The 26,757-nt window shown below is 36.9% G+C and overlaps 1 protein-coding gene across 15 annotated transcripts in view; it reads left to right on the forward strand.

The window, feature by feature from the left end:
• The window catches only part of MTMR3 (myotubularin related protein 3), a 147,275-nt gene that overhangs the window by 43,434 nt on the left and 77,084 nt on the right, over positions 1-26,757 (forward strand). For all 15 annotated transcript variants that reach the window (XR_005067379.1, XM_037052475.1, XM_037052477.1 and 12 more), the window contains 2 exons: positions 22,266-22,318; positions 24,668-24,752. Coding sequence is in view for 14 of the 15 variants with exons in the window: in XM_037052475.1 (XP_036908370.1) it covers positions 24,750-24,752 (3 nt within the window). In the remaining variant the exon portion in view is untranslated. The remainder of the gene's footprint in view (positions 1-22,265; positions 22,319-24,667; positions 24,753-26,757) is intronic.

The following is a 26,757-nucleotide window of genomic DNA, read 5'->3' on the forward strand; positions in this document are numbered from 1 at the left end:
ATCCAGAGTGATACAATGTTTAGTTTTTGCTAAAGCTATATTAAAAAAAATTAATTTTCCATTTCTGTAGTCTTTTTAAAAGGGGAAAAAAACCTTTTCATGTTTTGTTTTGTTTTGTTTTTTGAAGTAGATTAATACAGTAGAGGAGAGTATGTCTAATCTGATTTCTAGCCTTTTTGCAAGACAGTGTTAAATATTCGTCAAGATTTTATATTATTTTGCAGAAAGAAAGAAGGAGCTCCTACCTTTTGCAACAACATGGATGGAACTGGAAAGCATTATGCTGAGTGAAATAAGCCAGGTGTTGAAGGACAAATACCATATGATCTCACCTCTAACAGGAAGCTAAACAACAAAGCAAACAAGCAAGCAAAATATAACCAAAGACACTGAAATAGAGAACAGGCTGACAGTGACCAGAGGGGAGAGGGGAGGGAATTTCAGGGGAAATAAGGGAGGGATTTAGAGGAACCTATATAAAGGATACATGGATAACAACTGAGAAGGGTGGAAATGGGAGGGAGGGGGGAGGGTGGGGGGTGGGATGGGATGGGAGTGATAGACAGAAAACTGTACTTGAAAAATAATTAAATAAAAAAAATTGGAAAAAAAAAGATTTTATATTATTTGATGGGAACTTCTGACAGCCAGCTCTTTTACTTTGCATGTTCCTTGATCTCATTGAACACCTTCTACTCAAAGCTCTGCAGTGGTTATTCCTTTAAAAAAATGCCCATCTCAGTGGGGTTGTCATGGTAGTCAAAATCATAGGGACTGGTTATAAATCTTGAGTGCCAGTGTAATCTTGTCAGCCTATTGAATTGTGGGTTTTGAACTTGAATTGAGAACTTCTCTGTTCTCTGAAAGTACTTTCTATTTATTTTAATTCTTCTTAAAAAATTGAGATATAATATTCATATAATAGTGCAGTAACCTTAAATCTTGATAACTTTTTATATATATTTATAGACCCATGTAACTATATCCAGATTAAGATAAAAACATTTATATTTTGACTTGTTTCTCTGTAATGCCTTTGTTTTTAGTTTCATAGTGAAAGTTATTTTTAAAACATTTTTGTTTTGTTTTTTTTTAATAAATTGAATGGAGCACTGGAATGGCATATCTACCCTATTAGTAAAATTATAAATAGATTGCTTGGAAGGCATGCTAGTGAGCAAGGTCAATTATACAATTTAGATAACAAATAATATCATTCTAGGTAGTCTTATACAGCCTTCCTCTTAGAATATACTTTACCTGGGACTAGAGTATAATTTGGATTTTTAAATAAGGAAAGTATAGAGTAATAATTAATATAATGAATGTTCATGTACTTACAGACTTAACAATATTAATTTTTGTCATGTTTTTGGCAGATTCTAAAGAATATTTTTGCCCTGATGTACTTTCAGATTTAATAACAGAAATAATATAAGGAATTTACCAGTGCCCTTCACCAGTTGTTTACATTTTATTTTATATGTTTTATTCTTCATTTTTTTCTGAACTATTTAAGAGTAATTTGGAGGAACAGTGACCCTTTTCCTTAATATACTTTAGGTTATTTCTTAAGAATAAGGTAAGGACATTCTCTTACATAACCACAGAGCAATCTTTGTGGGTTTTTATAGTTTAATTTTGAAGATCATCTTATATCTAAGTTCTTAGATACACTTTATAGTTGATAAATATTTCACGCTGCTTCAGGTTCCTGTTGGTCAGAATTCTCAGTATGCTTTTAAGCTTCTTAACTAAATGCACATATATCAGTAGTTTGTTTTACTATTGGTCAAGACATTTTGAAATTCGAGAATTAAAATGCATCTTGCTGACTTCTGCTTATATTTTATTGGGTTGTTGTCACCAGGTATTACAGTACCTTCAGATAATTTTTGAACTAAGAGGAACTAATCAGACTTTAGTCTGTCAGTGTTCTTTGTACATTGATACTGTAAAGTATTAAGTTGATACTGTTCGCCCAACAGAGCGATTTTAGTTGTCCCTTGTCACCACCTCTTGCAGGGATGATAATACTTAATGCTTGGACAAGCATTTATTCTCCTACCTGTATTGATTTATGGATAGAGACATTTATATTATGTATAATAACTCTGGAAGTGAGTACATTTTCTTGTGAAAATTAAACTCAGGACACTAAAATTCTTTCTATACATCTAATGAAATGAGCACTGTCCATGTTGGAGTAATAGAAGAAGGTGGGTTTTTCTTATGCCCTGTTTGTGTATTCTAGAGCCCAGCATTTCTTGTACATGCAACATCTGGAGCTTTCTTCTGTTACATTTGCATTTTAATGTAAAATTTATATTTCTTTCCTTAGTATCTAAGTTTCAGTACTTTATTATACATTGTCATATTTGCAGAATTGGAGAAGATCCTACTCTTGTTTTTAGGGGAAAACTGGCATCTTGAGGTGTCCACTCTAGCCTGGTATTTTAGAATCTAGAAAAAGCTAGATTCAGATTGTAGAATCCCTGGGCAGTTTACTTAATCCTTGAGAGACTTGGAGTCCCCACTGTGAAATGGGCTAATTAATACCTACCTCAACAGTCCTATGAATATTAAGTGAGATAATGTGTGAAAAATACATATCTCAGTGATTGGCTCATAGTTCAGTAAATACTGAGAGGATGATATTTCTTCACAGTTTAGTTTTGTATGCCAAAATATTTAAATATCCTTTTAGACTAGCTTTACTAAGCCTATAATTGTTCTATTGTAGTACTCAGTACTCTGGGTGAAGTATTTTAACTGTTCTCTTGTGAACTGAGTGATAGATTTCTTAAGACTTTTAAAGAGTTTTTAAATGTATACAGCTGATCGTTGAATAACATGAGTTTGAACTGTATGGGTCCACTTACGCATGGATTTTTTTCAGTAAATATATTGGAAAATTATTTGGAGAGTTTCAACAATTTGAAATAACTCATAGACAAACTTTATGACTTTGTTAAAATATATTCTTTTCTCTGATTTACTTTATTGTAAGACTACAATACATAATACATATAATATACAAAATATGTGTATCTGCCATCAGTAAATGTGCCGGTTGACAGAAGGTGGTTAGTAAAGTTTTTAGGGAGTCAAAAAAGCTATATGCAGATTTTCAACTGCATTGGGGATCAGAACCCTAACCCTCACATGTTCCATGGCTTAGCTGTACTGCTTTATTCTCCAATAATCCTGTGAGGTGGTTTGGTCAGGGGAGTTAATTATATTTCTTTTGAGAGCTCAAGAAACATGCCTAGAGAGTGTGTGGTTTAACTAGTTACTGGTATATAACAGGGCATTTATTAGCTAACATGTATGTGGTTACTAAGTGCCAGGTATACTTCTATAATTGCTTCTGTGTATGACATCACTTAATCCTTATTATAACACTGTGAGATATTGTTGCTATCAGAAGCATGTTAATGACAAGTGAACAGCTCAAGATTACAGAACTAATGCCTGAATTAGGTCTTGAGGAAAGGTCAGGCTGATGACTCTAAAGCTTTGCAAGAATGCCTAAAAACTAACACTCTTTAAAAATGCTAATGTACATTTTATTGGGTTGACCAAAAAGTGTGTTTAGTTTTTTTCCTTAAAATAAAACACATTTTTTTATTTTCAACAGTAACTTTATTGATTTGACTATTTTGAGTATGTTGGCTACCTGCCGCTATTGGTAGATAGAGGCCAGGGGTGCTGCTAAACATCTTCCAATGCATAAGACAGCTCCACAGCAAAGAATTATTTGGCAAAAATGTCGGTAGGTAGTACTAAGAAACTTCACAAAACACTTTTGACATGTTTGATCAGTCACAGCACCTTCTGTATACACTGCTCAAATTTTTTTTCATTTCAGTCGTGTTTTTACCTCTCGAAATAATAAAGAATAATATGCTGAAAATGTTGAGTATTTTCTTTCATCTTCATTATTAAAATGGCTGCACAAAAATTAATCAATTTTGATAAGATTTAAAAAATGCACGCTGATAATGACAGCTGTCACAATGCAGTCTAACAAAATTGTTTTCAATGATGGTAAAGACAACTGAGCTCTACTAGAACCATCATGTGGGAAAAACTAAAACTTTTTGGTCAGCCCAATAAATTCTTATCTTAAATACTAATGTTCCCTTTGAAGGCTTTGTTTAAAACAACAGAAACTGAATTGGTGCTGCAGAGTAAAAGCAGAAATCACATTCCTCCACTCTGCCACCAACTGTGAGGCATAGAATAAAAGAAGAAAAGTAGGAGAGCAAGTCTTAAATTCTGACTTTCACAAATGAATATTTACCTTTCTGATTAGGTTTACTGTCTGGTTGAATAATTTCTTCTCCCCTTGTATCTTTTTTCGAGAGGGCAGGGGGGGTGGTTGGTGCTTAGAAGCTGGAGACAAATTCAGCTACCTATTCTGAAATCCCCTTAGATGAATTTGCATCTCTTTTTATTCTGTGGTCTACATTCGTAATTTGGGACCCAGGTTAGATTTAAGAAAAATGAAGATTCCTTAACATCTCCAGTTTTGTTACAGTGTGACCCTAGCCCCATAAGAATTCTTTCTTGAAAGTCAGATTATTTGGATATGCTTGGGAACAATTATTTAGGTAATTGTAGTCTCATTAATATACTGATCACATGGACCAAATTGTCTTATCTAGTCAACTGTTTGTCTCCTTGCCCTTACATTTGTCCTGTTGTGTTGGTACCCATAACAACATACACTTACAGCCCAGTAATGCAAGGCAAATAGACATTCTTCCTACCCTGGAGCTTTTCCAGTACTAGATGCCAGCTCTAAGGATGATGAGGGTGGGAGTTTAATAAAAACCTGGTTTCCTGACTTATCCCATTAAATTAGATTGTCTCAGTGCTGAAATACAGAGGCTTTAAGAAGGTAGAAAGCAGTGCCCTGCCTGAGGATAATTAATACATGTTCAGCTTTAAAGTGAATGGATTTTTTGTTTTGTTAACATTTCAGAAAATGTCAGTGGCTGTGATGTTACTATTTATTTATTAACTTATTTAGATTTAGAAAAGGTTTTATTTATTTTAGAGAGGGGAAGAAAAGGAGAAAGAGAAAACATTAATGTGTGGTTGCCTATCGAGCACCCCCTATTGGGGAGTTGGCCCACAACCCAGGCATGTGCCCTGACTGGAAATCAAACCCGTGACCTTTGGTTCTGAGGCCAGGTACTCAATCCACTGAGCTATACCAACCAGGGCTAATGTTATTATTTAATAATAATAATCTGTAGTAGAACATTATTGAGTTGGCACCAAGTTTTTAATTTAATAGTCATTTATTTGCCTTGGTAAATTCTCTGTATTTTCCCATATTCTCCCAAACTTGCTTTTCTTTACAGTTTTCTGAGTTAATTACTTGAATAGGATATATAATTACAATATTGAAAAATGCGATCCCCCTTATTTTTTACATAAGAGTTTTAAGATGCTTTTTTATTTTATTTTTAAAAACTTTAAAAATACATTTTTAAAAGATGTTATTATTTTTAGACAGAGGGGAAGGGAGGGAGAAGAGAGGGAGAAAAACATCAGTGTGTAGTTGCCTCCTGCACACCCCCATGTGGAGACCTGGCCTGCAATCCAGGCATGTGCCCTTACTGGAAATTGAACCAGCCATCCCTTGGTTCGCAGGCTGGTTGGTACTCAATTCACTGAGCCACACCAGCCAGGGCCATTTTAACCATTTTTAAGTGTATAACTCAGTTCCATCAAGTGCATTTACTGGTGTTATGTAACTGTCACTTAATCTCCAGAAGTTTTTCATCATCCCAAACAGATTCTCTATACCCATTAAATAATAATCAAGCCATGTGATGTGTATAGTTTTCTTGGTACCTTTGCCACTCTTATGGTATCTTAATATACTGGTCTCCTCCACTCCATCTATTCCAAGAACTTGTCAATGTTTTGAATGACAACTTTACTTCTTTCTGACTTGCATGTTAACTTGGCGATAATTTTATTCTAGACCAAGCATACTCACTTGAAATCGTGTTTTTGAGCAGGTTTAGAAAAAGTCAGATTTGAGTTTGTCTTATCTCCCTACTTCCCATGAGAACAGGAAGTAGATGGAGAGATTTTGAGCCGAGTTGAACAAGGACGGGATTTGTGGTCTTCCAAATAGATTCTGTTATCCTCAGGACATTTGTAGCTTCTGGCATAAGAGGAGGCATCATGACTTTTGGAAACTAGACATCATTATTTTTCTTATTTCTGTGGTCTTCCTAAGTTTTGCAAGCTAATACTGATTTGCTTATTTATCCATTCCTAACCAGTAAAACCCGTTTCTCTTTTTCCAGAATTGGTTGAAGTTTCTTGAATAGCTTCTTGCTACAGAAGTCATACTGTCACAAATTAATCATTCTCATGCATTTTTTCTCCCAAGTTGTTTTTTTTTGGAAAACTTTTGTAGTGAAATATGACACACAAAGCCCATGAGACACAAAGGTACAGTGTAGTGAATAGTGAAGTCACACTACTCAGGTTTGTGAATAGAACATCATTAGTACCCCAGAAGGTTGCCCTGGTTTTTGTTTTGTTTGTTTGTTTGCTTGTTTTTAAAGTAACGTGTATCCCTCTCCCCCCTTTTTAGAAATAACCAACCCGCCCTGGCTGGTGTAGCTCAGTGGATTGAGTGTGGGTCTGCGAACCAAAGGATTGCGGTTCGATTCTCAGTCAGGGCACATGCCTGGGTTGCAGGCCAGTTCCCAGGAGGGGATGCCGAGAGGCAAGCATACATTGATATTTCTCTCCTTCTCTCTTTCCCTTTCCCTCTAAAGATACATAAATAAAATCTTAAAAAAAAAGAAAAAAATAACTAACCACTGGTAACCACTGGCCTGGGCTTTATGGTAATCACTTTCTGGCTTTCATTTGTATTGTTACCTATATATGGATTTATAAACAGTATTTTAATTTAACTGGTTTTCAGATGGAATCATACTGTATATATTTTCTATTTTGCTTCTTTTGCATATTTCTATATATGCGTGTTGATCTAGTTTATTTTTATTGCTGTTATTTTGTAAAATATACTACATTTTGTCCATTTTATCATTGGACATTGATGTTTCCAGTTTGGACTGTTGAACAATGCTGCTATGAATATTCTTATACATTACTTCTGGTGCAGTATCTGTATTCTAGGGTATATACCTGAGAACATAACTGCCAGGTCACAGGATATATATATATATATCTTCAGCTTTAATGCCATGTTGTATTCCAAAGTAGTTTATCAATTCACATTTTCATTAGTAGTGAATGAGAGTTCTTTTGTTCCACATCTTCATCAACACTTGATTTTGTGTTTGCAGTTCCTCCCTTTTCTTCTTGCTTGACTGATACAGGCACCAGTGGACTGTTGTTTTACATTAAACATACCCAGATTATTGAGGTCTATCTGTACCTTTTTTCTAAGTAGCACCTAACTTTCTATATTTCTCCCCTCTCACTTCATCTTTAGGCCTTCAAGAATTTATACAGCTCAATAGACTGCATAGTCCAGATTCTCTCTTGGGGAGTTATAATGCAGTTGCATGTTTATGACAGTTATTACAAATTTCCATTTGAGTTTTTTAAGAACTTTGAACTCATATTTTACCTGAGGAATTTTAGGCAGTCTCATTCTTAGATCAGAGTTGAATTGGGGAAGGAAACACTTTTTTAAAAAAAAATATTTTATTTATTTATCTTTAGAGGGGAAAGGTAGGAGAGAGGAAGGAAACATCAATGTATGGTTGTTTCTCGTGCATCCCCTGCAGGGAACTGGCCCCTGCCAGAAACTGGCCTGCAACCCAAGCATGTGCCCTGACTGGGAATCCAGCCGCGATCATCGGGTTTGCAGGCCCGCGCTCAATCCACTTGAGCTACACCAGCCAGGGCAGGAAACACTTTAAATATTATTTAAACATGTTTAAATAAAAATTATTAATTATTGCTAAACAGTGCTACATGAAAGTAAACATTTGTCTAGGGAAAATACACACAGCCACAAGAGAAGTATCTGGGGAAAAATCTTGGACTTGATACTACAGAGTAGGAATTATACCTGTGTGTATTATCACATATACACATTTTAAGATTAATAAAACAAATTCAACTTTTTTATTGGACAAAGAATATGATCACACACAGGATGAAAATGAATATGGATACTCTGGAGAAACAAGATGGTATGTTGTTTTCTTTAGCTGGTAGTAAAGTGGAGCAAGTCCACTGCTAGGATTTTTAGCTGGTGTGACCAAGACAGAATACTAGATTAGTAGTAAAATGGTTGAATGTTAACCAGATGATTACTTTTTTCCTGGTAAAACTTTATTTGCAGTATATCTGTACAAGCTTTTTATCACAGAACATAAAAGTTAGTTTTAATTGCCATTTTCAATTGATGTCTTTCTGATTTAAGCTCTTCTTTCATCTTTGTTAAATAGATTTTTATTTTACTCATCAGTATAATGAACTATAAATTGTGCTCATTACTGAAATAACTTTTGTCTTTGATTTATAATAAAGGCAGATTTCTTCATAAAACAAAGTAATTACAACATCCAAGTTAATTTCTTTCTGGAAATGAATTAAGTATTTAAGAAAATATTTGATTACTTTCAATATTCATAAAATAAAGTGTTTTGCTTATTTTTCTTCTTTGAAGTTAGACTTTTTTGAGTACAGTGAGTACTCACTTAACGTCATTGATAGGTTCTGTGACTTTAGATGAAACAACATACAAAAAGAAACAATTTTATGGCAGGATAATATAAACAAAAAATTATATTCCTATGGCATCTCAGTGTTTTAAGGAAATTACATGGAACAAAACAATGTAATTTGAGAACCTATTGTATATTAGTTTTAGATAACTTAGAAATTGATTTCTGTGAAAAATATAGTGTGATTTATATTATAATGTTATGAAAAATTAATATAGATGAGTATTTTTGTCAAGAAATCTATAAAACTGAAATCTTTAAAAACTAAACTTTTTTCCTCCTATTAAGTATGCACTATTTAATAGGAGTATCCTGTGTTCAGTTGGTACAGGAAACATATGCTGTGTTCAGTTGCTTCAGTTGTATTTAAGTTACAGTAGTGCCATAATTCTGTCTCTTTGGTTGTTTATAGAAATGTTTATAATGTTTATAATGTTTATAATGTTTATAGAAATGTTTATAATGTTTATAATGTTTATAGAAATGTTGTTTATACCTGTTAATGTATAATAATATACATTATTCAGTTATGGCATTATTAAAGAAATCAGGTTGAATGTGTGAACCATCTGATTTTGTATTTAGAACTTTTGGTTGCTGGTGAAAGAAACTAAATTAGAGATTAAACAGATTACAGGAGGGGAAACTTTATTGGTTAAATACTGGAATAGTTCACATAATTGAAGAACTGTGGCAGGCAGCTTTGGGACCTTGAGGACTAGAAGTGGGGGTACAGTATCTCAAATATTCTACCTTTCCATGTCTCTGGGCATTGGTGTGACTCTCTCAGGCTTGTTCTGCCTCATGTTTCTTCTCCCTTTTAGTATCTCAGTAATACTTTCCATGGCACCCCTAGGCCAAAAGGAAATAGCCAACAGCCATTTATTAAGTGCTTAGGGCTAAACAACTTATTTCCTAACAACGTAGCTATTTGAAAAATTGGTACAAAAAATTTGAAAGAAAACATTTAATTTCAGTATGTATTCCCAATGAATACTAAACATTCTTAAACCTTGTAATCAGATCAGACATTCCACTTCTGTGTACTGTTCCACATTGATTTTTACATGGTAATTTGTTTTTATAATAGGAACTGCTAAAACCCCTGCTTCTTAAAGAAATGATGTCATTGAGAGGAAAGTTTTGTGAGCTAATGTCAAAATTTATGAATGATCTCAGATAGTCACTTGTGTAATCTGCTAATGTCAGTTTGCTGTTTCCCTCAAGAACTTTAAATAGTCCTGTACTGCCTCTGTGAATTTACTGGTTATCTAGTAGGAAAGAAGGATTTTGATTGGTTCCTTCTTGGATCATGTGGTTGAGGGAATGGTCTGTGATTTGGTCCATGTGGATTTACTCAGCCGTTCTTGTGCTTAGAAAGGCATAATATTCCATTGTCTGTATATATCAGTTTGCCTGTGTCCATTTAAAAATTATAAACAGTGACTAGGGGAGATGAATACACAATACAGTGTACAGATTGTTGTAGGATTATGCACCCGAAACCCATAGAATTTTGTTAACCAGTGTCACCCCAATAAATTCAATAAAAAGGAAAAAATGTAAACAGTGCATAAATTAACATCCTGTGTAAGATGAGGTCTATCTGGAAAAAGTCCAGCTGTTGTTAATAGAACGAGAACAGTTTGTGCAACATTGATGTAAACTGGCAGACAAGGAGAGTGGATTGGAATGCACATGCATGAACAATGATGACTTCACTGTACTTCATTGGGGGCAGTAGACTGCCATTGAGTGAGCATGTGTTCTTTGTGGCCATCACATTCAAAATGACTGAGTGAGTAGGGCGGTGAACCTGTATCAAATTTTGTGTTAAGCTTGAACATTCCTCTGCGGAAATTATTGGGATGATTCAGAAGGCCCACAGCCATGGCAGCTGGTGATCGGCAGCTTCATCACAACACCACGCCCACTCATGCATCACATCTCATGCAGAGTTTTTTGGTGAAACATCAGATGTCAGAACATTTGAGTTTGGTGAAACTCAAATGTTGAGTAGGAAAATGACCTGTTTAGGATATCATAATCTGTCTAGTAAGACAGATAGAAATATAAATAATTACAATGATATGTAGTAGGTGTTACAAAATAAATCTATATTGAAAGTGCACTGTGAACTCTGCACTGAAACTTTCATAATGAAAGTTTACAACAGAAGAATTGAAGGATACACAGGATTTATCCTAGTAGATAAATCAGTATGAATAAAAATTCAAATCTATTTCTTTTCATTGTTAAGTTGTATGCTTAAAGAATGAATTTGTATTTTTATCAAGCTTTCTAATGCATAAAACTGAGTGGACGGAACCGAATCTTTGAAGAATCTATTTATAGATGGAGAAAGGAACATTAGGATTCATAATATATAATATTAATATACTAATAAGCAATATGCAGATTAGCTATGTTTGGGACACTGATAGCAATTTTTTTTAGTGTAGTTTAGTCCAGAAATTTCCTAGAATTGCTTTGAACATCTCAAGTACATAGGCAAAATAGGAAAATTACTCTTATGTATACATGGACATACTCTTTCTATGGTAAATCAACCTTCAAAATAAGTTGTCTTTCTAGAAAAGAAACATCTTGTGCAGCTGTGAGGAGACAAGGATTGGTGTAACAAGGGAAGAATTTGGAGATTCTGCTTTTTCTCCTTCAGAGCAGCATCCAGAAGCAAAGCATATTAGAATAAGCAGTGTAAATTTGCAGGTTTCAAAATGACATTGGTATATTGAATTTTGCCTAATTTTTTAGTTGTCTTTTTAAAGAAAAATTGCATTTTTTGGTCTTTGCTACATATTTCATTGATTAGTTTTCTTTTCCTATTCATTACATAAGAAATCAAAGTTCATAATTTAAACCTTAGTAAAAATTTTTTGAGAACCCATTGTAAAACGGCCCATCTTCATAGGAATTGGTCACTTAGGTGTTTGTACAAGAAAATGCAGTTTAAATTTTATTCTTCAACCAGTAGGAGGCAGAGACAGATTCTGCAATTTCATGTTAAGAGATAATCATATGATCCATTAAGAGGAGCAGAAGTCATTACAAGATCTTTCCATATCTTTCTCTCCCCTTTCTCTCTTCTCTTTCTTCATTTAACCTATGAGGTGCGAGGGGAAATCTTTCCTTTTTAGGGGAAAGTTAACTTCTTTTTCTTTATCAGAGTTAACTGAGAGCAAGTAGCAGGACATTAATAAGTGTACAGGAATTTGCTTTCTCTTAATTTCCCAAAGGTGGACCTTAGAACTAGTCAAAAAAACAAAAGTCAGGAAACATTTTTCCTACAATGGAGCTATTCTTCCTGATCTTTTTAGAGCAATTATAAATATTGAACTGCCTGTGGCATTTAGATTAAATGGTCTTGCTTGACATTTAAATCAGTTAATTTTTAGTGATTTGGATGCCTGGGTTTTCCGTCATCTTAACAACCAAGACTTAAGTATTTCTTTTGCTTTCTGTTGCATTACAAGGGGTGTGTGTGTGTGTGTGAATTTTAGGAGCGAAGGAACATTCCTTCATCCAAGATGGTGAACTTAAATGCTGCCGTATAAAATTAGATTTTAAATTCTTAATTTCAGTAGTATAATGATGCCTATCTTGTGATTTTTTTTGAGGTGGATATGGAGGCTTAAAATAACACTGCGAATTACTCATAGAAATTCCTTACAATTCTATTAATGACTTAATTATATTTGAGTCAGTAGTATGAAGTGAATATATTCTATATAGAAGTGGTTATAAAGAGATCAAAATACAAAGAGAAATTTTTACATTCTTAAAATTATTTTTTTCTTTTCATTTTTTAAACAGATTTTATTTATTTATCTTCAGAGGGGAGGGGAAGGAGAGAGGGAGAGAAACACCAATGTGGTTGCCTCTCATGCATCCCCTGCTGGGAACTGGCTTGCCACCCACGTGCCCTGACTGGGAATCGAACAAGAATCCTCTGGTTCACAGGCCCATGCTCAATCCACTGAGCTACATCAGCCAGGTCTTTTCATTTTTTCGATATGTTGGGCGACCCAGTCGCTAGGTGGTGACTAGGTGGTGCTGTATGTGGGGGCGGGGTCAGAAAGGGGCAATGGTGTTTGTTCTGCGCTCTCTCAGATTTCAGTCCCCTCTGTTGCTTCCCACAAGCAAATTGGGCTCTTCTGGTGCTAGTTCCCAGATATATGAGCTTGTGCACCCTCCAGAACTCTGTGGGTCTCTCCAGCGAACTCTCTGTGAGCCTGGGAGCCTCTCCTGGCACCTCAACTCCTGAAAGTTTTTCCAGTTGGTGCTTCTGGCTTTATTTCCTGGTGCTGGGGCCCTGGGGTCCCGGGGCCCTGGGTTGCAGGGTCTATTTCACTGTTAGCTGCTTTGCCTGGTTTATCTGCGCACAAATTTGTGATTGTGGTCAGCCAGCTACCTTGTGCCCTCACTGGGTCTGCCCTTTGCCACCCCATGCCTGGGATCTGCCAACTGCCCCATCCGTGCCTCGGTTGGTCTAGCTGCTTTTTCCTGTGCAACCTGCTTCAACAGCCGCTGACTCCACCCCTCTTACCGGTCTGGATGAATGGTTCGTTGTTGTCGGACTTCGGTACAGTTTAATTTTCTCTCTGTTTTGGTTGCGTTCTGATTTTTAAACATTTGTTGTTCATAAACTTGGTTGTGCGAGGAGGTACAGTATTTCCACCTATGCCTCCATCTTGGCCGGAAGTAAAATTATTTAATAGTTGTCCTTCTTAGCAGATTGTATGCGATCATTAGTTTAAATTGTTTTGTTCACCACCAGAATTATCTTCACCAAGACTTTGTGTGTGATTTATGCTTTTCCCTCTTCTCACCCCTTGCATAAGGATTAAGTTTAAAAGGAAAAATTCTTGTAAAATAAGTGAATTTAAAAGGTACGGATCGAATTTGCTGAAGTTACTTTGATTACAGTTAATCTTTTCTGAGAACATAGTTAGGCTTCGTTTTGCTTACTTGAGATGCAAAATGCAAGAAGGTACACCTGAAGTTGCAACCAAATCTTAATATTTAAAAATGCTACAGCAGCCCTGGCTGGTGTGGCTCAGTGGATTGAACGCTGGACTGTGAAGCAAAGGGTCGTTGGTTCAGTTCCCAGTCAGGGCACATGCCTGGGTTGCTGGCCAGGTCCCCAGTAGGCGGTAGTGCAAGAGGCAACCACACATTGATATTCTTCCCGCTCTCTTTCTCCCTCCCTTTCCCCTCTCTAAGAATAAAGAAAGAAAGAAAATCTTTTAAAAAAATTCTAGAGCACAATTACAGTACTTTGCCTTTGACTTCTCAGATTTTGGAGTATTTTAGCCACCTAAATGAAGACAAATGATCTTAAGTTTTGATCGCTCGCTAACTATTTGAAATTCTCTTGCAGAACTTCCTTTGAAGGATGTATTCAGAACTTGTCCCACACTAAAACAAAACAAAACAAAACCTATCTCTGCACTTACCGCCCCCCCAACCAGGCCCAATGAACCACACTATATACTACTAATGTAGTCTGTAGTCACAGAATTACCAAGATCTTTGGTCATTATCTATTGAAATGAAGATTTTACTTGTTATAGTGGGTATTATTATAGTGTTGCTGGTTCAAGAGACTTTTTAACTAGTAAAAGACTTTTTGATACAGAAATGTGATTATAACATGGAGTTCAGCTGATGATTTCTGAAAACATACTGGATTTTGTTTTTTAAGGAGAAGCTTGTGTTTATTGCTTAGAAAATGATAACATTCTAGCTGTTTATCTCTGTCCTGCAGCTGGCAGAGGAATGCTAGTTACGCTGATTATGAATTTGTGTTCGGATACCCAAAAACTCAGACTTTACTTAGTGTTTCCAAAAGAGGTAGACCCTGGCTGGTGTGACTCAGTGGGATTGAGTGTGGGCCTGAGAACCAAAGGGTCGCTGGTTCGATTCCCTGTTAGGGCTCGTGCCTGGGTTGCGGGCCATGTCACGTCCCCAGTAGCAGGGAGTGGGAGAGGCAACCACACATTGATGTTTCTCTTCCTCTTTTTCTCCTTTCCTTCCCCTCTCTCTAAAAATAAAGTCTTTTAAAAAAGTAATTTAAAAAACAAAAGAGGTAGAAAAGAGATGCAGATCTCCCCCCCCCCCACCTTGTTTGGGGCTCTCAGTCAGGACACTGCCTCAATTTCATATTTACTGTTCCTTTTTATCTTTTTCAAAGCATGGTTCTAATAAGTAGGGGGGAAAGGTCATACTGTGTGCATTCAGCCTGTGAAATATTCCAGTTTACACTGGAGTTGCAGCTCCACAAGGATAGGAACTTTGTTTTTGTTCATTGCTGCATCCCCAGTGCCTAAAACAATGCTGATCACCTGAAAATATGTTGTCAAGTAATTGAATCTCCATCACAATGAAGTTAGGATAGGGTGAATGCATCTGTGCTTTTGGAAGTCTCCTTGTTTCTGTTTTCATTTGTAGTTCACTTCAACAGCAAATGTTTTAGAAAACCTGAGGTTTGGGTTCCTGCTCAGAGAGTAAGACCAAGCCCACGATAGTTTTATTCAGCTAATAAATGTTTGAGTTTTGGTTACTGCTGGTGATTAAATCGTCTTCCCACCATGGAATAATTTTACCCAACATACCATAGAGTCTGAGTTTGGGAAAGTATATCATCCATCAGATATATAAAAAGTTATTAGATATAAATAAATAAACTCTAAAGCTGAAAACCTCACCCAGAGTAGTGACAGTTGTGAAGCTATTTCTCAAAATTTAACACCTTTGAGTTATTTTGTATTGCTTCCACACTCAAGTTTGCTATGAATGTTTCTTAATATGTAGTACATATGTAAGAACAGCCATTTCTTTTACATTGAAAATAAAAACAATTCTTTAAAATTATTCAGTGTTGCCTTCTCAATGTTTTGAAGTCTTAATTATCTTGCATTTGAAAGTGAGACAGGACTATGCAAAAAATAGTCCATTGTTCTTTTGAAGTTAAAATGCACCTTAGGCCCTGGCTGGTGTAGCTCAGTGGATTGATCGAGAGCCTGCGAACCACAGGATTGCAGTTTGATTCCCAGTCAGGGCACATGCCTGGGTTGCAGGCCAGTTCCTGGTTCCCAGCAGGGGATGCATGAGAGGCAACCATACATTGATATTTCTCTCTCTCTCTCCTTCCCTTCCCCTTTAAGATAAATAAATAAAATCTTTAAAAAAAATGCACCTTAGTCAAAAAAAAGTACAGCTTAACACACCTCCCCTGCTCCTCGTCCCCCACATACACAGTTTTGTAGTTTGGATTCTTTTATTATAGAAATGGCCCAAATTCATGTGCTTCTTTGCCTTTGTAGCTGATATGGTAGGTGACATACAGGTGATCACATAAGGCTGTTTCTTGTAGGTGTTCATTCCTGCTTGGCTTTCTCAGGGCCTCCCTGCCCTTCCTCTGAGTCATTACTTCATTATCTTCCATAAAGGGATTTTGTGTTAGGTTTTCCTGTCTAATGCAGCTTCACAGTGATATCTGATATTATCTATTTAATATTCGAGAATACTTATTTTTATTTGTTAGGGTTTTCTCTTATAACAGATAAAATCCTATCCATAGTATAATATGTAACTGTAAAAGTTTTATCTCTTATTTCAGGTAACTTCAGATATTTTTTTACCCCCCCTTGGAGATGAAACTTAAGGATGACCACGATTAACCCCTGCCCCACCATACTGCCCTGGCTATCTCTGTTCATTAACGAACACTTAATGCGTTTAAGACAGGTGTAATTAGACACTTAAGGTTGCTTAGATTTAATGTAACCACTTTACATTCTACCTCTTCAATGTGAATATTCAAGGTCACTCAAACATAATTGCTCTTCGTTTCTGAGGGTTATATGACTCATATCATGGGATACCCACTGGTGCCGTGGGAAGGTAACTCGGGGCACCAGGATTTTGTTTCAGACTCGTGGCCTTTATCAAGTAGTAAATAGTCCTAAGAGGTGTGGGAAGCTTTAAATTCTTGTTGGAAATGTTTTACAATTAACATACTGTTTGCTACCAAGTAGGTGTTTGATTATGGCCTAGGGTGACAGTTATCAAGGTGAGTCAGTACAGCAGACCTACCTGAATGTTTTCGTTGTGTGGAATCAGCCTGCTGTTTGGTTCACCTCTTGGAACTTTCAGCCTGTGGAAACTTTACACAGACACTTCTGTTTTAATGGACTTCTCATATGTTTGACAGTATAAATTACCAAGTAATTTCTAAAACATGATTTTTACAATAGATACAGTGATTTTCTTTAATTAAATCTAGCACCATCAATTCATTCTTGCCCCTACACTTGATTTCTCTATTGAATTTAATGCCATTTCTCTTTTATTACCTACTGGGCATACATCTACCTGGGAGGTGCCTTTAAAGTCAGCATGTCTTAGCTGGCAGTGCTTCCTTGGAAGCTACACTTTATTTCTTAATGATATTGTCTGTATTCTACTCTCCATAGGCTTTAACATTTGCAGTTAAGTTCTGAAAACCTGCTCTGCTTTTTTGGGGGGGTGGGGTCTATTTCTAATCAGTTACCAAATTTAACCAATTAATGGTTTCACTTTGGTGTCCTCCTCTATGTTTTATTGGGTCTTTTGCAGTTTATATCTGATCTACTAGTTCCTCCTAAGTGATTTTCCCCACACACCATTCTGCCCGCTGCTTTCTACTGTTTAACACCACCGCTTGTGTATTATTATTGGTCTCCTGCTCATGAAGCTTTTGGTTTCCCACCATTGAATGAAATCTAGACTCCTTAGCCTGGCATTCAAACTCTGTACTTGGGTCCTATCTTTCTACTCTTCTGAACGCTCTCTTGATAGTCTGGCCTGTTTTCTGTTTCTCAAAAATGTTGTGCTTTCTTTTCTTTCCACTGTGGTATTAATAGCTATCCTCTCTTGAATTACTTCTGTCCCTTCTTTCTTTTTACTTAAAACCCACCCAGTTTTAAGATCCTTTTGACAGTCTCCATTTCCTGTGAATCCTCCCTCTGAATTGTGAGCTCATGCGTATCATTGGATGGTTAAACTCACAGCACTCTAACACTTCTTGGGTTATAATGAGCTATGTCTCATCATGTTCTGAATGTATAGTAGTCTCCCTTTACCTGCAGTTTTGCTTTCTGTGGTTTCAGTTATCCGTGATCTGAATTACCTGGGGTCAACTGCAGTCTAAAAATATTAAATGGAAAATTCCAGAAATAAACAATTCATAAGTTTTAAATTGCACACTGATCTGAGTAGCGTGATTTGTCCAGCATGTCCACATGCTACCTGTGCATACTACATGCCTCTTAGTCACTTAGTAGCCATCTCAGTTACCAGATCAACTGTTGAGGTATCACGGTTTTTGTATTCACATAACCCTTATTTTACTTAATAATGGATCCAAATCCCAAGAACAGTAATGCAGGCAATTTGGATATGCCAAAGAGAAACCATAGAGGGCTCCCTTTAAATTAAAAGGTGTGTATATGTTGGAAAAAACTGTATGTAGGGTTCAGTACTGTCCATGGTTTTAGGCAATCCATTAGGGATCTTAGAATGTATATCCTCAGATAAGGGAGACTACTCTAATACTTTTCTAAGTGGAATGTGCCTTCACATAACTATTTTATGTGTGTGTAAGGACAGAGAACACACATCTGTTCCTTTTTTTTCAGTTACAGTTTACATTTAATATTATTTGGTATTAGTTTCTGATGTACAGCATAGTGGTTAGATAGTCATGTACTTTACAGAGTGCTCCCCCTGATGAAGTACCCACCTGGTCCCACATATAGTTATTACAATATTATTGGCCATATTCTCTATGCTATAGTTTACATTTTTGTGGTTATTCTGTAACTATGAATTTGTACTTCTTAATCCCTTCACCCTTTCAGCCAGTCCCCAACGCCCCGCCTCTCTGTCAATCATCTCTTCTCTATATTTATCCGTCTGTCTCTATTTTGTTTGCTCATTTATTTTGTTCTTTAGATTCCAACTACAAGTGAGATAATATGGTACTGGTCTTTCTCTGACTTATTTCACTTAGCATAATACCCTCTAGGTTCATCCATGCTGTCATAAAACAACATCTCTTCTTTTTAACAAATGTTTATTCTTCTAAGGTAAAATCAAGATAATTTAATGCACCTACAGACATAATTTTTAAAATTTGATAATAACCTTAATATAATACAAAGGAAAAACAAATGAAAAAAACTTTTGTATTTCAGTATTCAAATACTCACAGAAATTATACTCTAGTAAGAAAAGTTCTTAGAAATTTACAAATCCTCAACTTTTCTGCTGTACTGTTTCTTCTTAAACAATTTAATAAGACTGGTCTTGATACTTAATGTGGTTTGTATCTGAAGTTACAGATTATGAATAGCTTTATTGCCTGTCCAGTACAGTATGTGGTTAATATGGCATGAGTTAAAAAATTTAAATTTTTATTTTAAGAATTACTGGGAGCCAAAAATACTGCTTGTAAAATGGTTAGGACACTTTTATTATTGCATGGTTAGGTCTCCCTTTTATGGTTCTTACTAATAAAAAAAATTCTAGAGGTTAACAGAATAATGTGCTGTGCTGACAGACTCCTCCATTTTGGGATTTGGATATTTTGTACAGTCTTATTCACATATGTGACTTAATGTCACATAATCAGTCAGCCCCAAAGGATGAGTTGTCTGTAAATATCGAGAGACATCCTTACAAAAGGAATCAGGGGATTAAGGTTTTTTTTTTAAGATTTAATTTATTTGGGACTTCCGCCAAGATGGAGGTGTAGGTAGAAACACTGTGCCTTCTCCCACAACCAAGTTTGAATACAACAAAGGTTTGGAGAACAAAGACTCAGCCAAAGAACAGAAAATTGAACTATATGGAAGTCCAACAACAACGAACTGTTCTACCGGGCGGGTAAGAGGGGTGGAGCCAGCAGCCGAGCAGGGTCAGGCAGGAAAGATCCCCCAACCCCAGGCGCCCAGGCATCTGGGGTAGTGTCAGGCGGACCCAGTGAGGGCTCTGGACAGCGGGAGTGAGAAGTGAGACGGACCTCGCAGCCCCCAGCAACGAACCCAGCAGTGGTCGCACAGTCTCGAGCAGTGGGACCAATAGAGAGGCCCATTTGCGCGCAGTGGAACGGATTGCTCGGCCTGCGGTGGCAGCGGGAGGAAGCAAAGGGTGCCCACTATTGCTTTCCTTTGGCCCTGTCCCCGCATACAGCATCACAACCCAGCAACTGGGTCTCCCAGCCCTGGTGAACACCTAGGGCTCTGCTCCTCATACGTAACAGGCACGAACAGTCCAAAATATGGCTCAAGAAGAACTCAAAGCCCCAGAGCCGATAACTCTAAGTGACCAGGAAATAGTGAACCTCTCAGATGCACAATTCAAGACACTGGTGATCAGGATGCTCACAGAACTGGTTGATTTTAGCCACAAATTAGAGGAACATATGAAGGCTAAACTAATTGAAATGAAGGGAGATGCTCAGGAAACCAATAGTGATGGAAAGGAAACTGGGACTCAAATCAAGGGGGTGGACCAAAAGGAAGAAAGAAATGACCAAACAGGAAAAAGTGAAGTTATAAGAATTTTAAAAAATGAGGAGAGGCTTAGGAACCTCCAGGACATCTTTAAACGTTCCAACATCTGAATTATAGGGGTACCAGAAGGGGAAAAGAAATAGCCACGAGTGGAAAACTTATTTGAACAAATAATAAAGGAGAACTTCCCCAGTCTTGCAAAGGAAATAGACTTCCAGGAAATCCAGCAAGCTCAAAGAGTCCCAAAGAAGTTGGACCCAAGAAGGAACACACCAAAGCACATTATAATTACATTAGCCAAGATTAAAATGAAGGAGAGAATCCTAGAAGCAGCAAGAGATAAGGGGACAGTCACCTACAAAGGAGTACCCATCAGACTGTCAGTGGATTTCTCAAAAGAGACCTTCCAGGCAAGAAGGGGCTGGAAAGAACTATTCCAAGTCATGAAATCCAAAGACCTACAGCCAAGACTGCTTTATCCAGCAAAGCTTTCATTTAGGATGGAAGGGCAGATAAAGTGCTTCTCAGATAAGGTCAAGTTCAAGGAGTTCATCATCACCAAGCCCTTATTATATGAAATGTTAAAGAGACTTATCTAAGAAAAAGAAGATGAAAAATATGAACAGTGAAAGGACAGCAAACTCACAGTTATTAACAACCACACCTAAAACAAAAGCAAACCAAGAGGACAGCTAGATCAGGAGCAGAACCACAGAAATGAAGAACACATGGAGGGTTAGCAACAGGGGAGTGGGAGGAGGAGAAGAGGGAGAAGGTACAGAAAACAGCATAGACAGTGGGTAGAAAATAGATAGGGGGAGGGCAAGAATAGTAGGGGAAATATAGAATCTAAAGAACTTGAGACACGTGGTCATAAACTAAAGGGGGGAATGGTGGGGGAGGGGTGTGCAGGGTGGAGGAGAATGAAGGGGAGAATAGAACAACTGTAATGGTATAATCAATAAAATATATTTTTAAAAAAGATGTAATTTATTTATTTCTAGAGAAGAGGGTAAGGGAGAGAGAAAGGGAGGGAAAGAAACATCAATGTGTGATTGCCTCTCATGCGCCCCCTATTGGGGACTGGGCCTGCAACCCAGGCATGTGCCCTAGGCTGGGAATTGAACTGGTGACCTTTTGGTTCACAGGCCATCTGACCCACATGCAGCCAGGGCAGGTGATTAGGTCTTTTATTTCTTAAAGGTCAGATTGTTGCCTAGTTGTGACAAGAATTTTTTGTATTTAGGCTGTACCCTCACCCTCATTCCACCACCCCCAGTTAGTCTTTTACAAAAAAGATCCCTCCATAGAAGCCAATTCCCTGTTAAACTACGAAATCATAGTTTTTCTTTTTCTTTTTTTTTAAATCTTCACCCAAAGACATGCTTACTGATGTGAGAGAGAAACATCAATCTGTTGCCTCTCTCACCCTTATCTGTTGCCCTGACCTGGACCGAACTGGCAACCTAGGCATGTGCCCTGACCATGACTTGAACTCAGGACACCTCAGTTTATGGATTGACACTGCAACCAGCTGAGCCACACTAGCGAGGGCATTGTAGTCATAGTTTATTAAACGATGATTGTACTGTGCTTGTACTGTAGTGGCAGAGGTTTAGTGAGAAGCCATCAGAATGATGCTTAATTGATTGAGGGAAATCCTTTAAGTAGGAGTATCTTCAGGTTCCTGGAAAATTCTGCTTGTTGCAGTTCTGCAGTTTCTAAAGGAGCGCTGAGGTCTGATTTCGCCCATTTTGTGCAATTAAACATTCTAAAATATGCCGTTCACTAAATAGTCCACATTGTAACAATTTAAAAAATAATGTATTATCCTGACATTCTAACTTGTAGAGAAAAGTCTTGAGGGCAGATATAAGTAGTTTAACTTGATTCTTAGGATATTCTTCTTTGTATAAAACTACTGGTTTTTCTTTTGCAGATTTTCTTGTGAAACCTTCTAGTAGAAAAAGTTCCTTGGACAAACTTCATTTGGTAAGTTTGTTTGTCCACCCCCCCCCCNCCCCCCCCCCCCCCCCCCCCGCGCCACACTATTCTCACTGTGCTGTTTTGAGGCAGCTAAAGTGAATTTACAGATACATTTGGGGGATCCATTTGTCCATGTACACAATTATTTAGATGAGCTCTTATATTTTCACTTAAATGTTAAATCTTCAAACATTTTTTTACTAGGACTCAAGCAAGATTGCGTTTTTCAACTATGCCATAATACAATGTATTGTGCCTAGAAACTCATATATAAGTAGAGATTAAATGAGCTGTAGCTCTAATCTATTGTTTCAGATAGACAGTCCTTAACAATGTGGATTTCTTTTAAATTGAAACTGATTCTTGTTTTGAATTTTCATAAGTTGTTGTTATATATCTGTATAAAAACCAAGGCCTTATTACTAAACTTAGTGTTACTAATCTGATGTTTAACTAGAAAACCAGTTCTAAAAATTTGTTAGTTCTGCCCTGGCTGGTGTAGCTCAGTGGACTGAGCATGGGCCTGTGAAGTAAAGAGTCACCAGTTCGATTCCCAGTCAGGGCACATGCCTGGCTTGCAGGCCAGGTCCCCAGTAGGGGACACATGAGAGGCAAGGACACATTGATGTTTCTCTCCCACTCTTTCTCCTTCCCTTCCCCTCTCTCTAAAAATAAACAAAAAATATTTTTAAAAAGAGGGATAAGTGGTGGATAGTCATTAAAAAATTTGTTCTCTCCTCAGTGTGAATATTAATTCCAGAATACCTTGTATATCCTTAGGCTTTTATTCCATCCTTATTCTGTACTGTATTCTAAATCAAGCCACCTTTCTCCTTCCGTAATTGTCTCCTGATTCTCTCTTTATTCTTTTTGTTCTTTAATCCAGTTAATACACAGTAGCCAGAATGATTTTAAAATCAAATCATGTCACTCTGCTGTTTAAAACCTGTCAGTGGCTCACCATCACACTTGAAAGATAGTTTATACTCCTTACTATTTTCATGGTCTTTCTGTTACACATTTCTTCACCTTTAAGTTGGACCACTGTTGTGACTCAGTGGTCCATTTGAGCTACCAGTGTACATTGAGCTACAATGGTTTCCTTCTCTTAATCCTTCAGAAATGCCAGTCTTTCCTGTCAAACACATGCTGTTTGTTCCTTGTACCAGAAACTGCCTTGCCTTGCTGAGAGACCTTTTCTGATATAAAGTAGGTCTCCCATAACCCTGCCCACCCCCCATCTCTTTCTCAGTGTGTCGTCTGTTTCCTTCATACCATTTAGCACAATTTGTAACTATTATTTTTTGTTTCTATCTTCTGTACTGGAATGTAAACTCTTTAGTACAGAAACTAGCACAGTGTTGTATTGTCTGACACGTACTAGGTTCTCTGGTATTAACCGACTGACTGACTGACGTGCAGCTCACCATTTTAGTCTTTCTTTGGTGCAGAAATGGAAGGTTCCCTACTGTGCTTCTGACACCTCCTCCCACAACAGTCTAGTCTGTTCCTAGCCAGTAGTCAGAGCCATTCTTTAAAGTAAGTCACCTGTGCCACTGTGCTCACAACTATCCAGAGCTCCACATGTTCTGGACCCTACTGCTTCTTTATTGTCCTTTGTTCCTTCACACTGGTCTGAAAGAGCTTACTTTGAATACTGAATCCCAGACTCCCTAAAATATCCTGTATTCATGGAAGTTTAGCAAACCAGACATGCAGGCTTTGCATGAAAATATTTTTTCAGGCAACTTTCTTAAAGATGATAGTGGTCTTACTAGTATGTCTTTAAATTTCTAGTTGGGTAATCCTTCCCAACCCCTTTTGTTGTTTGTAAAAATCTGGTAAAGGTATTAACACAGTTCATGTGAATTTTCAGGTAAGTTTAGAATATTGGGGAAATAACACAATTCTTTCGCATTTTGCCTTCTAAGCCAGTTTGGGTCTCACAGATAGAAGGATCCATTTTGATTTACAAATGGATCATTTACTAAAATGTTCCATTTTAGATCATTTACTAAAACATTTACTAAAATGTTCCATAGTATTGGAAGAATATTGTTTTTGTACTTGCATATTATTATTTTCATCCATGGTCTATAACATTTTTCATATTACTAGCAACATTAAGAATATGGACCCTTGTTACTTATTAGCCCTAATAAGTTGGGCCCAGGAGGATTTTCACAAAAGCATGTGGCGTTTGCATTTGACTGGTGAAGATTGGCTGGGTAATATTCAACTTTTTCTTGGCTGACTCTGGTCAGGTCTTTGGGTACATGCAGTTCCTTTAATTAGGGTTTGACCACATAGGGAGAAATTGCCAATTTTGTCCCTTTCCCCCCACTCTTTTTAAAGATCCAGGAATAAAGGAAAGAAAAGCTTTGGCAGACACCGAAGAAGAGACGGGGATTTATCCTCCTAATCTGGGCCTCCTGTCATGGTAAGTAAATAAAAAGCAAATAAAACATTGGAATTGAACTCTTACCTTGACAACTAAGTGAACATTAATATATCCATACTTAACCCATTTTTGTTGTTGTAATAAATCATTTCACATTTCCTTTCCCAGAACTCTTTTCTTGTCTCCTTCTCTCATTATTTACTTAATAGTATAATTATAGAGTATTATAATGTATTAAAACCATTTCATTTCCATTAACTTTAATTCTGTGAGTTAGAAATTATCTCTCTTCAGTCAGGTAGTAGATGGAGTCAAGCCTAAAACCCATGATTTTTGGACTGTAGGTTTCTCCCCCCCACCCCTCCCCAGCCCCCCCAGGAAGCAAGATGAAAACCGTGTGTGTGTGTGTGTGTGTGTGTGTGTAGAATTATGATATGGTCATACACATGTTCTTTACGAATTTACCTATCTGGATAGGAGCAATTCTGTACCTTCCCCATTCTGTTTTAGGCAGTATTTTTATCCCAGAGAAGGTGAAGCATCTTTGTGCATCTCTGCCTACATCTTTGATTACAAAGAGCATTTAATGGACATTTTAGTGACTTGTGGGCCATTTAAGACCCAGGCCCAGTCCAGGCAGAGAAGATAGAGCAATGAGTCAGACACATTTCCGTCAGTCCTGAGAATATGTAGATAGTTAGTGCTTCAAGGCTTAAAAAAGAATGGTCCCCTGTAATATTGCCCTGCTTCTACCTTGTGATGTTTCCTAAATGTGAACTGTTTAATGCTGGTGCACAAAGAAGGAATTGAAAAGGCCATGTTAATTTCAAGCTCCATTAGGGACATGGGTGGAAAATGATTTTCAAAATTAAAAACAAACTAAAACAGAAAAACTAGTTGTGCAGGAATGTCATATTACAAGGAAAAGGTAACTGCTCTCATCTCAAGCTGGGCCAGTTTTTTCTTAGTTTATGGGCATTAACAACTATGAATCTTAGACCCAAACACCGATGAACTTTTAATGTTATTTCTCTAGACTGTATTTTATTTTATTGGTTTTTCCACAGAGTTTTTTAATGACTTGAAAAGCATTTTCCTAATATTTATAAGGGATGTATGCCGGTGCTAATGAATAGCAAATTATGAGCTTATTAAAGCAGCTCTGTTCTGTACTGAGGGGTTGTCCTTCATTGTGTTCCACATAGCTAGCAACAAAGTGGCTTCATTCTGATGCTACTGGGTAGGGGCTTTGGTGCCCTGCAGACAGTCTTGATGGTGTGCTCTGGAGATGCTTCTTTGTGCAGTAGTTGGGGAGCAGTATGGCCATGTGTCTTTAAAATTTTTTTTCATAAAGCAGCAGTATAACACATTTTTATAAATACTCATTTATAATTGTACTACCAAAACCTATGGCTGTGTTCATTTCTAACTAGTCCAGTGTCCATATGTATACTTTATATAATTGGAATTAAAACATACTTAAGTTTTGCCCTGGCTGGTATGGCTCAGTAGATTGAGCACTGGCCTGCAAATGAAACGGTTGCTGGTTTGAATCCAAGTGAGGGCACATGCCTGGGTTGTTCCCTAGTGCAGGGCACTGGGTCATGCAAGAGGCAACCACACATTGATGTTTCTGTCCCTCTTTCTCCCTCCTTTCCCCTCTCTCTAAAAATCAATAAATAAAATCTTTAAAAAATACTTCATTGATTAAAAATGCAGACTGTTATCTAGGCCTTTATGTAGTTGAATGCAACCTTTGAAAAAAATACTTAGCATTATATTTCACTCATTTATACTAAGTGAATTTAAAATTTTCACTCATTAATTACTAAGTGAATTAAAAATTTTTCCGTGTTGATTTATTGGTTCCTAATGTTCATTTTAGTCCATGTAATATTTTGGACCATGGACTGTGTAACATTGATTTAATTAATATTAATATATTCTATTGTTTTAGCATTTACATTATATGTCTTATTTTTTTTTAATTTTATTTCTTTTTAGACACGGGAAGGGTGAGAGAAAGAGAGGGAGAGAAACATCA

Source organism: Sturnira hondurensis, unplaced genomic scaffold (genome assembly GCF_014824575.4).
Source record: "Sturnira hondurensis isolate 20B ecotype Veracruz unplaced genomic scaffold, ASM1482457v3 Scaffold0007406, whole genome shotgun sequence".
Lineage (NCBI taxonomy): Eukaryota > Metazoa > Chordata > Mammalia > Chiroptera > Phyllostomidae > Sturnira > Sturnira hondurensis.